Source organism: Rhinoderma darwinii, chromosome 5, assembly GCF_050947455.1.
Source record: "Rhinoderma darwinii isolate aRhiDar2 chromosome 5, aRhiDar2.hap1, whole genome shotgun sequence".
In the NCBI taxonomy this organism is placed as follows: domain Eukaryota; kingdom Metazoa; phylum Chordata; class Amphibia; order Anura; family Rhinodermatidae; genus Rhinoderma; species Rhinoderma darwinii.
Genome location: NC_134691.1, coordinates 136,644,589 through 136,657,798, shown reverse-complemented (window position 1 = coordinate 136,657,798; position 13,210 = coordinate 136,644,589). Strand labels below are relative to the sequence as shown.

Sequence of the window (13,210 nt, the reverse complement as noted above, 5' to 3'; positions counted from 1 at the left end):
TGTTTTCGTATATACGACTGTTCACATTAGTGTCATTGCTTCCATTATTACTAAAGCCATGATGTTTATGACGGATTTGTTGTGTAATGGATACTAACAGATCTAGAAGGATCCCATTGACTTGTAATGGGTCCACATAGTTTTTGTCAGGTGTGCCCCTTTCTTTTGTTACAGGAAAGAATAGCACAGCAGACTACGCTATTCTGGCAATCAAAAAGCAATGGAATCCCGACAGGACAGACCCTAACGGTAGTGTGAACATAGCCTAATGTTTGTTAACCTTATGGATATGGGTCTAACTACTTATTATACTTTCCCTAATGCAGCGCTAAGTGAAAAGATGTAAATGGAGACCCATTTTTCACAAGCATCTCATCTAACAAGTTCGTTCTCACCTGGAATTGGAAAGGGCACACTGTTTTTAAAATAACTTATTATACTGTACTGAGACTGAACAGAGGCTATATTAGAAAGTCAGGCTATGTTCACACCTGTATCATCGTTTCTATTTATAACGGAAACTACGACACATTGGCAGATCCGTCATAAGAGTCTGTTAAACCCAATTGACTTACAATAGGGTCCGTCGGTTTCCATCAGGGAGTCCATCATTTTGACTAGAAAAATCTGTCATTTTGCCACTCGTTCATCCATACATTAATACGTATAAGGTCTTTAGGATAACATGCTTTAGCATTAAAAAAATAAATTAAAAAAAATAACATGTGGTGACAGAATTCATGTCATCATCTATGTCTTGTTTAATGTGAATTATGTTCTGCTTTACCAATATATCATGTTTCTATATCAATATATAATTAATAATGAAGAGTGAAAAAGAGCAAGGAAAGCTTCATAAGAGTCAGAAATTGAAAACTTGTAAATCCATTAGGAAATGTGTTTGTTGAATTCTAGAATGCAATAACCACAGAGAAAGTCCAGAGGGTGAAGGACCGATTCATGTCTGCATATGACGTCACTTCAGATGGACGCCTACAGATACAAGAGGTAAGAATGCAAGTCTGCTCTGCAATCTTCAAATTATATTACTATAGATGGAAAAAAAGGAATTAAATTCTCAGAGTAAACAAGAACATACATAAAATAAACCATCATTATGGTTCATATCGATGATAAATGGATTTTCCTACACAGTAAAATTCTATTTTGTTTCCTCACCACCATACTCCTGGGTTCCCATTGTCTCCTTGTTTAGAAAGAAGGTGTCATGATGTGTTATCCATACTGACGAAATGCCATATGACCAGTAGGGGAAAACACTGCCCTCCACTACATAGTGACATTATATTTATAGTGACGTTAGATTGGCCGGATACCTTGAAATATTTTACAACAAAACCTATAACTAGGAGTCTGACACACGAGAATTGGGTTAAAAAATATGAAAGTTTATTGAATCAAATTAAAAATACAAATAAACACATGTATAAAATTTATAGAGATGTGAACCACAGAAAACAATGGACAGCCAGAACACATATGACTGTTATTTAACACAGGTGTGCTCAGTCTGTCTGCACAGCGTTGTTCTGTGAGATATGTGTTCTGGCTGTCCATTGTTTTCTGTGGTTCACATCTCTATAAATTTTATACATGTGTTTATTTGTATTTTTAATTTGATTCAATAAACTTTCATATTTTTTAACCCAATTCTCGTGTGTCAGACTCCTAGTTATAGGTTTTGTTGTATATCCAGCGGGTCCACCGTCACCGCCATGCTTAGTTTGGGCCTGAGGCTCGGTTCCCGACAGTGTCCGCACATCATTGTGATGGGCCATTAACCATGAATTTTCTAGGGAACTGCTTGGTGTCCTCCATTTAGGTACAGTATTAACCTTTAAATATTTTGTCTATGAAAAGCTTTTCTAAATTGTAATCGGAACAATTATTCAACATCATAAATTTAGGTATTGTAAGCAACAAAAACATCCCCTTAACCATTAAAAAGTGTTGTCTGAGTCCGTATAAATCAACTCCCACACAGATTTTCTTCAACATTTAAACCTGCCAATTTAATTAAATATATTTATTGGTCACCTGCGCAAAAAACATGTTTTTTTTGCAGCCCCTTTATTTTGTAGTCCGCTCTTCAGCGCTGTCAATCACATGAACTTCAAATCCATGCCTGTGTCCCTTTGTACTACTATGTGAGTCACGCACTTGGAGGGGGTTCCCCAGTACTTGAAAACCCCCTACTGACCCGCTCTGGAGAGGCAGCCACACAGCCATTGAGATTTATGTATGCAACCAATATTAAGTTCAGTGGAAGCTGTATAAACTTCAAACCTATTAAGAATAAATACAATAAAATGATATGTACACATTTTATTGCCCTAGACCACCACAGATAAAACAATTAACACCTTCTAAACCACCAGGAATGTTAACGCTTACCCTCTAACAATCCCGAGACCTCCAGGAATATTAGATATTACTGGATGTGATTTGGACATTAAAGCTCACTAAGCACTATAGACAAGATACATTGGGTTTGGGTTAATACTTTGCATTGGAGGAGTACATATCACTTGTAGTTTTTTTTTGTTGCAGGCTCTACACTTAAACTGTTGTTAATTTCCAAATGTTCCGTGTGTCCCTGACTTGTAATCACACTCGAGAACAACAAATATTACCATTGACCCTAGCCAGAATTTTATGATTCAACTCTATGGTGTTATAACAAAAAGAAAAAAAAACAGAACTCAGACCCATATTTAGATATATTATTATATTAATCAGGACAGAATTTTGGATTTATTTTAAAAAAAAAAGGCACTGACGGGTAAATGTATGATGATATTACGTGTCTCTGAATGGGAATATGTCAAATTTTAATTTTAATTTAATATAATTGCATATTGTGATGATTTTAGATATATTTTTTGTTCATGATCAGCATGTTTTATTCTGTAACAAATGTTTCACTGCTTCCTCTGACTCAATGACATATTCTAGAAATAAAAAACTCATGGAGCTGTCAAAAAGTGACTAATGCAGAACACCTTTAGCGGTGGACTTGACAAGAGACAGACAGCACACCTGCCCCCTAGCCACCAGACCATTTACAGCAGCTGTAGTGTAGCTACATTTACTTAGTATGGCAAATACTCATGGGAATAAACATGCCCAACTCTTGACATAAAATAAGCATTAACTTGAGGTGCAGAAAAGACTTTTCATGTCTCAAGAGAACTTATACCTCCTTTTGAAGATCTGAAGACTTCATATATTTTTAAGGCAACACAATACTAGTCAGTCCTCAAATTCTTTTTAGGTTAGGGTTTGTTTTTAAGAATACATGTTAGGCTTTGTTCACATCCCATCAGAGCCCTAGTTTTGGCATATGTGCCAGGAAAGCTCCTGTTGCAAACATTAAATGTATCCATAGGCCACCATTCACTATGTGTTCTTTTTGCATAGGCAGGGCCGGTATGTGTTGGCACAGCTTTTTTTGTTTTTTTTGTTGTTGTATTGAATAGCATAGCAGATTAAACTATTCAACACAAATGGGAAACCGCATGGCATACGTTTTTTTTTTTACATTTCTACTAACATTATTATTTTCTTACCCCAGCTTGCTAACATGATTTTGCCAGAGGATGAAAACTTTCTGTTACTATTCCGTAGAGAAACCCCTTTGGATAATAGTGTGGAGTTTATGCGGGTAGGTACAATAAGACTGACATGGATATGTCCATAATTGTATATTCTTTTCTATATTCATTAACAGTCTGGTTAAAATCTATAAAGCATTCGAAAGTGTCTGTATTGTAGCGCAAGTGAATGTCGATGGCATGTAACTTGTGCTGCAAATCACATTGCTCACTTACCATTTTCTTCAGAAAAATAATGTCCGGACTATTTCATGTATATGTGGCTCTAGAAGTAACTCATTTCCGTTTGGATGGGTAACATACTTCTGCAACTGATTCCTACATAGAGAGGACCAATATTGTATAACAATATTTTTTCTTAAAAATGTACCTGATTAACATTAAAAGCATTTGCACAGACTTCAGAATATTATGGCCTAAGGAAAAAAAAAGTTCTACTTTTTAATTAATGTTAACTGTTCCAACAGTAGAATATAAAATAATATATGGTTTGTTTATATTTTAGGATACATACATATAAATTCATATTTTATGTAAACATCGCCGTTTTTTTCTTCAGATTTGGCGAAAATATGATGAAGACAGCAGTGGCTTTATTTCGGCTATGGAACTAAGGGTAACCTTTTATGCCTATTACTAACATACCATTTTCTAACCATCTGTCTTGTATTATACTGTGACACTATAGACAGATTATAACAATGACAATGGTTCTTATAAATCTATTGATGTATCCAGAATTTGCACTTTTTCATCAAAAGAATCATACAAAACACGGTGCATAGTACTCGCTACCTAAGTGTAAACGGATTATATGTATTCCTGATCTGCTAGAGGTATGGAAAAGTGCCACCCATGTCCAAGAATACATGAGCATGATGCTATTACCTGTAAAAAATATTTTCCACAACCTACAAGACCAATTAAATAAATAAATAAATAATAATCTTTATTTATGTAGCGCCACATATTCCGCAACACTTTACAGTTCAGAGGGAGAAAATACCAACCAAATCCGACATTACAGAGTGATAAGTAAATAATCCACACAAGAGTGGTGAGGGTTCTTCTCGCAAGAGTTTACAATCTATGAGGAGATATCGGTAACACAAGAGGTAAAAGTTCTTGATTTGTGCTATGGTCCAGACATCTTTTGTACAAAATCGGTCAAGACATATAAAGCTGCATGAGCCAGTCACCCAGCCAGTATCTATGTATGCACAAATATGAAGTGCATTAGATGACAATATGGAACCCACATATTAAATTCACTGATAATATATGCATTAGTATAGTGGTTGGATAGAAAGATAAACCTGGCTGCTGCATTCAGGATAGATTGGAGAGTTTAGTGTAATAAAGACTGATCAGTAAAGAGTTACAGTATTCAAGGCGAGATAGAATCCAAGTAGTAAATTTCAAATAATCTGCGATGAAAATAATGTAGCATCAAGAGCGTAACTAGGAAAGACTGGGCCCCATAGCAAACTTTTAACTTGGGTTCCCCTGGGTGTCGCACAACCCCCACTTGTAGATAGTGCCTCCTATAGATTCCCCTGTAGATAACGCCATACAGCCCCCTCTATACAGCACCATACAGCCCCCCACCCTGTAAATAGCACAATACAGCCCCCCTGTAGATAGCTCCATACAACCCCCCTGTAGATGCCATACAGCCCCACCTTGTAGATAACACAATACAGCCCCCTGTAGATAACGCCATACTATAGATAACGCCATACTATAGATAACGCCATACAGCCCCCTGTAGATAACGCCATACAGCCCCCCTGTAGATAACGCCATACAGCCCCTGTAGATAACGCCATACAGTCCCCCCTGTAGATAACGCCATACAGCCCCACCCTGTAGATAGCGCCATACAGCGCAAAACCCCTCCCAAAAAAACAGCTTATAGTTTGTCCTACAAAAGACATGTATCCCCTATACATAGGATAGGGGATACATGTGTGATCGCTGGCAGCAATAAGGAGAACGAGGGACCGAAGGTCCCCCGCAGTTCTCCATGAGAAACCTCGGACTTCCGGAGTCTGCGCAGCTCAATAAAAATTAAAAGAGCGCTAGTCACGCATGCGCACAAGCGTGACCGGTGTACAATTCATTTCTACAGGGCTGCCGACACAGACCCCGGAAGTCCGAGGTTTGTCATGGAGAACATCGGGGGACTTTCGGTCCCCATTCTCCTTATCGCTGTGGGTCCCAGCGATCACACATGTATCCCCTATCCTGTGGATGGGGGATACATGTCTTTTGTAGGAACAACCCCTTTAATGGCAGAGCGGGGAGATACCTCCCTACTCTGAAGTAGTGTTCAGTGGCGTCGTGCTGTAACAGCCATAGCAGCTGCTAGCGGAGCCTCCGGCCATGGGGGCACGGGCCCCCTCATGCCACGGGCCCCGTAGTAGGCGATACGGCTCCTACAGCGGTAGTTACGCCACTATGTAGCATATAGTACTAATCAAATTATTTACATTATATGCTACTCAGGGATGGCTTCAATTAGAAAGGGCAAACTGATACCAGTTTTGGATACATGAAAGCCATATTATTTCTCCATAGCCCCTTTAAAATGTATCTTTAATTTAAAACTTTTGTGGACCAGTGCCTGGACTCCAAAAATAAGGTAATTTACCATCCAGGAGTCTAGAAGAACAGGGTAACAACACTTGTTTGGCAAACCAATTTTAAATAACTGTCCAGTCTCCTGACTGTACAAACATTATGGACAACCATGAGGTGTACTAAGGACCGGTGGGCACAAAAAAAAAAAATACTCACCTTTCTTCTGTTCCCCCATGGCTCCACTTCCAGGGTCTAGCTTCAGAATTGATCTTGCAACACTAGTGAGTGGGTCTACCTACTTCATTCACGAAGACTGTGCTGATTTTTATTACCGGTGTCAGCACAGTCTAAGACTAATGCTTCCCCCATATAGAGGGGAGTGGTATTCTGAAAGTCATAGTGACACTTCCGTGATCCTAGGGATAAAAGGAATGTCAGGGCTGAATATGATTATCCAGCTCTGACACACGTGACTAAAGACTCGTGACTCTCTTTAAAGAGGACATATCACCTCTCCTGGCATGTTTATCTTAGTAAATACTTGTATTCCTCATAAATTAACAATCCTGGAATTTTTTTTATAAGAACTCTGCGATGTGCTATTCCTCTGTTATCCCGCCTAGATATCAATAAATAAATTGACAACTGGGTGCTACCATTTCCCTTGCTAAAGGGGTGTGTCCTTACAAAATCATACTATGTAACCACTGATTGGACATTGACAGTCGGTGGGCTCACCCTCAACTGATAATAACCAGTTGTCAATTTTATCATAAATTTCTAGAAGGAACAACAAAGGAATGGCACAATGTAGGGTTCTAAAAAAAAGATGCACTAGAATTATTTAACCCCTTTCCACCACATCCATTTTTTTTATTTAAATTTTCGCTATTTCCTCCACACATTCCAAAGGCCATAACGTCTTTATTTTTCAATCAATAAAGCCTTACGAGGGCTTTTTTTTTTTTTGCAGGACAAGTTGTAGTTTTAAATTACACCATTTATTGTACCATATACTGGGAAACAAGAACAAAAATATTTGTGGGGAAAGGGAAAAACCCATTGTCTTTTGGGTTTTATTTTAATGGCGTTCACCGTGCAATAAAAACAACACATTTACTTTTTTCTGTGGGTCAATATGATTACGGCGATACCAAATATACACCGTTTTTTTATGTTTTACTACTAAGGAAAAAACAAATTGTTAAGAAAAAAAATGTTTTGTGTCGCCACATTCTGAGTGTAATGTCCGCAGCCACGAGTCGGTAAGCGTGGCCCCAGCCTCCTCATCAGGAGACGCCAGCGCTCGCTTCCACTCACCTCAGCCGGATCCCGTAGTGTGTGCGTGCACGCTCATGCCCACTCCTAAAGGGGCAGCGCGCGTACCGGACTTTTGATGAACTTTGACCCGTGAGTACCCTGGACTATAAGAGGGGTCCAGCCCCCTGCTTCCATGCCTGAGCGTTGTTGGGGTTTCCTGGCTATGTGATGGCCTCCTAGTGTGTTTCCTGTTTCCTGTTCCAGTTCCTGTTCCTTGCATTGCATACCATCCTGGTTGAGCACTGTGCTGTGCCAAAGTCGTGTCGTGCTGTATTCCACGTCTGACCTGCTTCACCTCGCCTGACGTCTACCTGCTGCCTAGTCATAGCCGAGCCTGCCCTGCTGCTGTCTGAGCTGCCACAGGTACCCATACGAACTATAGACATTCACCTGCGCCCTGTTGGCCAGCTGCCTTACTGCCAAGGCTGTACGACTCAGTGGGTCCACAGACCCTTCGTAACAGTATGCTCAGGACATGGATCCCGCTGGTCGATTCAAGACTAAGATGACGTCTCAAGAGATGCAAGCGGATATGCTGGACCTCCGGTCTCGACAGGACCAACTCCTCCAGGCGTTGAACATTCTTGCACGTCGGCAGGAGGCACAAGCTTCTGTTCCTCCTACTACACCTCCTGGCAACGTTGATCCTCAGACTACACCTCGCGTGGATTTCTGAATCAGTGCCAGATCCATTTCAGCCTGTATGCTAGGACATTTTCGTCTGATGGCGCCAGGCTCGCTTTTATCATCTCTCTCCTCACTGGCAAGGCTCTTGCATGGGCGAACCCTATCTGGGAGAGACAAGGACCAGAGACCCGTGACTTCCCAGCCTTCCTCCGGACTTTTCGCATGGTGTTTGAGGAGCCTGGACGGGTCTCATCTGCAGCGGCCTCTTTGATTAACCTACGCCAAGGAGACACCTCCATGAGTGAGTACGCCATCCACTTCCGCAACCTGGTGGGAGAGCTGTTATGGAACACTGAGGCTCTGGTGGCTGCATTCTGGCATGGACTGGCTTCTAGAATTAAGGACGAACTTGCCGCTCGGGATCTGCTATCTACCCTGGATGACCTCATCCTTCTGTCTGCTCGGATTGATATACGGATCCGAGAACGCCTCCAAGAAGTTTGACGGGAGGGAGTCCTTCCCAGTCTGGCTCCTACTTTGCAGCAACCCCTGCTGTCCTCAGATGTCGATCCTCCTAAGGGGCTGGTAATAATGGACCAGTGTAAGTTATCCACCCAGGAGAGACAACGCAGACGCACGTCTGGACTCTGTCTTTATTGCGGCCTCGGTGGTCATCTTGTGTGCCTGTGTCCCCAAAGATCCCAAAACCTAGGGTTGCTAGGAGTGACAACCGTGGGTAAGAATGGACTTCCGTCTAGGTTGTCCATACCTGTGACCATAGTGTCCGGTGAGAGAAGGCATCAGGTCTCAGCGTATCTGGACTATGGATCCACTGCTAATTTCATCCGTAGAGACCTGGTGGACCTTCTGAAATTACCCACCACCCCTCTGGAGAACACGTTGACAGTTGCTTCAGTAGATGGACTACCTCTGCCAGACCCAGTTAGAGCTGTGACCAAGCCGCTGAGGCTCCAAGTGGGAGCCCTTCACTCCGAACTTCTGCCTTTCTATGTGCTATCCAAAGCTGTTAACCCTGTGTTGCTGGTCCTGCCTTTGCTTCGACTGTATGCCCCTGTCCTTGACTGAAATTCTGGAGCAGTTCTCCAATGGGGCCCTGAGTGTCAAGGTCATTGCCTGGTGCAGACTCGTTCGGCTCAACATTCGCTGCCTCGGTCATTGGCAGGATTGCCGAGTCATTATGCTGCCTTTTCGGACGTCTTCAGCAAGAGGGAGGCGGAGACATTGCCTCCACATAGGGAGTATGACTGCCCTATCGAACTGATTCCTGGTGCATCCCTTCCCCGTGGTAGGTTATATTCTCTCTCCTTGCCAGAGACTATGTGCATATCCGCCTATGTGAAAGAGAACTTGGAGAGGGGCTTCATACAAAAGTCTTCCTCCCCGGCAGGAGGCGGGTTCTTCTTTGAGTATCTAGTAATGCCCTTCGGCCTGTGTAATGCTACCGCGATCTTCCAGGAGATTGTAAATTAAATTTTTCGTGACCTCCTCTATGTTTGTGTAGTAGTCTACCTTGATGACATCTTGATTTTTTCTCCAGATCCTATAACGCACCAGAGACATGTCCTTCATGTTCTGCTACAGTTAAGGGAGAATCGTCTGTACGCCAAGTTGCAGAAGTATGTGTTTGACAAAGATGCTCTACCCTTCCTGGGCTACATCGTCTCAAATCGAGGTCTCGAGATGGATCCTGAGAAGGTAAAGTCTGTCCTCGAATGGCCACGTCCTCAAGGCTTGAGGGCCATACAGTGCTTTTTGGGATTCGCTAATTTTTGCAGGCAGTTTATTCAAAACTTCTCCTTACTGACTTCTCCCATCTCAAACCTCACTAAGAAAGTTATGAACGCCAAGGTGTGGACTCCCGAGGCAGAGTCCGCATTCAAAGCCTGAAGAGTGCCTTCACGTCAGCCTCTATCCTCCATCATCCGGATGTCTCTCTGCAGTTCTCGTTGAAGGTGGACACATCAACTACTCAATCGGGAGTTACTGGCCATCAAATTGGCCCTGGAAGAGTGGAGACATCTACTAGAGGGCGCAGCTCTTCCGATCCTAATTTTTACAGACCACAAGAATCTGACCTACCTCCAGACAGCGCAACAGCTGAACCCTCGTCAGGCCAGATGGTCACTGTTCTTTACAAGGTTCCAGTTTGAGCTCCATTATCGCCTGGCTGACAAGAATGTGAGGGCTGATGCCTCGTCCAGGTCTTTCGAGACGGAAGGCACCGTGGAGAGTCCACAGAATATTATTTATCTGTCTTGCATTATCTCTGTCAATCCCCTGCAAGTTGGGGACATTCCCCCAGGGAGAACTTTTGTGTGCCTGGCTGATTGTGGAAGAATCCTCTGCTGGGGGCACTCCTCTAGACTGGCAGGTCACGCGGGGGGTTCGTAAGACCCAGGATCTGATTGCGCGTCATTTCTGGTGGCCCACGCTGCCCAAGGACATTATGGACTTTGTTTCTTCCTATTCTGTATGTGCAGCCAACAAGGTCGCTCACTCCAGACCTGCAGGTCTGCTCCAGCCATTGCCTGTGCCCAATGCTCCCTGGCAGCATATAGCTATGGACTTTATTACGGACCTTCCTCTCTCTGCTGGATGCAGTGCTGTCTGGGTGGTGGTGGATCGATTTTCAAAGATAGTCCACTTCGTTCCATAAAGAATCCTCCGCTGGGGGCACTCCTCTAGACTGGCAGGTCACGCGGGGGGTTCGTAAGACCCAGGATCTGATTGCGCGTCATTTCTGATGGCCCATGCTGCCCAAGGACATTATGGACTTTGTTACTTCCTATTCTGTATGTGCAGCCAACAAGGTCGCTCACTCCAGACCTGCAGGTCTGCTCCAGCCATTGCCTGTGCCCAATGCTCCCTGGCAGCATATAGCTATGGACTTTATTACGGACCTTCCTCTCTCTGCTGGATGCAGTGCTGTCTGGGTGGTGGTGGATCGATTTTCAAAGATGGTCCACTTCGTTCCTCTGACCAGGTCTTCCTTCTGCTCCTCAGCTGGCCAAGCTGTTCATCCAACACATCTTTCGCCTGCACGGCTTGCCGCAGCATATTGTGTCTGATCGGGGGTTTCAGTTTGCCTCAAAGTTCTGGAGTGCCCTCTGCGGACAGTGTGAAGTTGGACTTTTCAACAGCCTACCATCCTCAGTCCAATGGTCAGGTCGAGAGGATCAATCAGATCTTGGAGAACTACCTACGCCACTTAATTTCCATGCAGCATGAAGACTGGGTACAGTTGCTCCCATTGGCTGAGTTCTCCTACAATAATCACACCAGTGAGTCTACAAGTAATACACCGTTCTTCATTGTTTACAGCCATCATCCACAAATTCCTCTCCCGATGCCCGATACTTCCGAGGTTCCAATGGCTGACTCCGCTTTTAGAGACTTCCTACGGATCTGGCAGCATACTCGATCCTCCATCCTAATGGCAGTCGACCGTATGAAACGGAAGGCTGACACAAGGAGAAGGGAACCTCCTCAATTTCTTCCTGGCACGAGGGTCTGGCTGTCTTCCAGGAATATCCGACTAAGGGTGCCATCATGGAAATTTGCTCCCAGGTTCCTAGGACCCTTCGAGATCCTTCAGCAGATCAACCCTGTCGCCTATAAGCTTTGCCTGCCTCCTACCCTCAAGATCCCCAACTCCTTCCATGTCTCCCTCCTGAAGGCGGTGGTTCTGAACCACTACACCACGACTCCTAGCCCTGTAGTTGCCTCCAGCGGCCCTTCAGACACTTTTGAGGTTTAGGAGATCCTGGACACCAAAAAAGTGACAGGAAAGACCATTTATTTGGTGGATTGGAGGGGTTTGGTCCTGAAGAAAGGTCTTGAGAACCTCAATGCTCCTACACTTCTGAAGAAGTTTCTCTCTCGCTCTGGTCCCAAGAAGAGGGGGCGTAAGAGGGGGGATACTGTAATGTCTGTGTCTGCGGGCTGTCAGCTCCAATACCCTCTTGACAGCCACAGCCACGAGTCTGCAAGCGCTGGCCCCAGCCTCCTCTTCAGGAAATGCCAGCGCTCGCTTTCACTCACCTCAGCCGGACTTTTGATGAACTTTGACCCATGAGTACCCTGGACTATAAGAGGGGTCTGTCGATTGAGCAGTGTAAAAGCTTCTTTTTTGGTACCAGTTGGGATACTGTAATGGCGGGGGGTAGGGAGACGGACAAGTGAGCCCTAATCTACCCGCCACTCTGTCCCTGCCTACTTGCAACGACCCGCCCTAGGCGACGGGGTACAACTGGGCGGCGGTCCCTGCGCTCAGTAAGTGCACGACAAACACGACAAACATACAAAGGAACACAAGCAAGGAAAAGGGGCAGTTGCCCACGGCAACACCGTGAGCAACCAGAGTGGTGAACGAGCCGAGTCAAGCCAGGAGTGTGCGAGGTACAAAACGAAGAGCAGAAGAGTAGTCAGTAAGCCAGGGTCTGTATGGAGCAGGATCAAAAATAGCAGGAGCTGTAGCTGGGCCAGGAACCACAAGAAAATAATAACCAGCACAGAGGGACAGGAAGGGCAGGCTTAAATAGACCGAGGGCGGGAGCTAGCTGAGTCTGGCCAGGTTACGATAGGCTCTCCCACTCCTAAGCCTGCCAGCCACAGTGGTGGAAGCAGGAGTCAGTCTCAGGGATGTAGCCTCAGGTGCTGACTGATTAATTCTGGGAGTTAACTCCGAAGCTGTGCCTGGCAGATCCTTTACAGTACCCCCCCTTTTATGAGGGGCCACCGGACCCTTTCTAAGTGGACCTGGCTTACTGGGGAAACGCAGGTGGAACCTCCTGACCAATACCCCAGCGTGAACATCCCGGGCGGGTACCCAAGTCCTCTCCTCGGGCCCGTATCCTCTCCAATGAACCAGGTACTGGAGGGAGCCTTGGACCATCTTGCTGTCCACAATCCTGGCCACCTCGAATTCCACCCCCTCAGGGGTGAGGACGGGAACAGGAGGTCTCCTCGAGGGAGCCAAGGACGGGGAACAGCGTTTGAGGAGGGAGGCATGAAACACGTCGTGT

At 44.5% G+C, this 13,210-nt stretch overlaps 1 protein-coding gene across 1 annotated transcript in view; it reads left to right on the top strand.

Annotated features, from left to right (window-relative positions):
* The window catches only part of SCGN (secretagogin, EF-hand calcium binding protein), an 81,443-nt gene that overhangs the window by 27,696 nt on the left and 40,537 nt on the right, over window positions 1–13,210 (top strand). Inside the window, exons 3-5 of the mRNA XM_075828398.1 lie at window positions 916–1,008; window positions 3,596–3,685; window positions 4,195–4,251. Coding sequence (XP_075684513.1) covers window positions 916–1,008; window positions 3,596–3,685; window positions 4,195–4,251 — 240 coding nt within the window. The remainder of the gene's footprint in view (window positions 1–915; window positions 1,009–3,595; window positions 3,686–4,194; window positions 4,252–13,210) is intronic.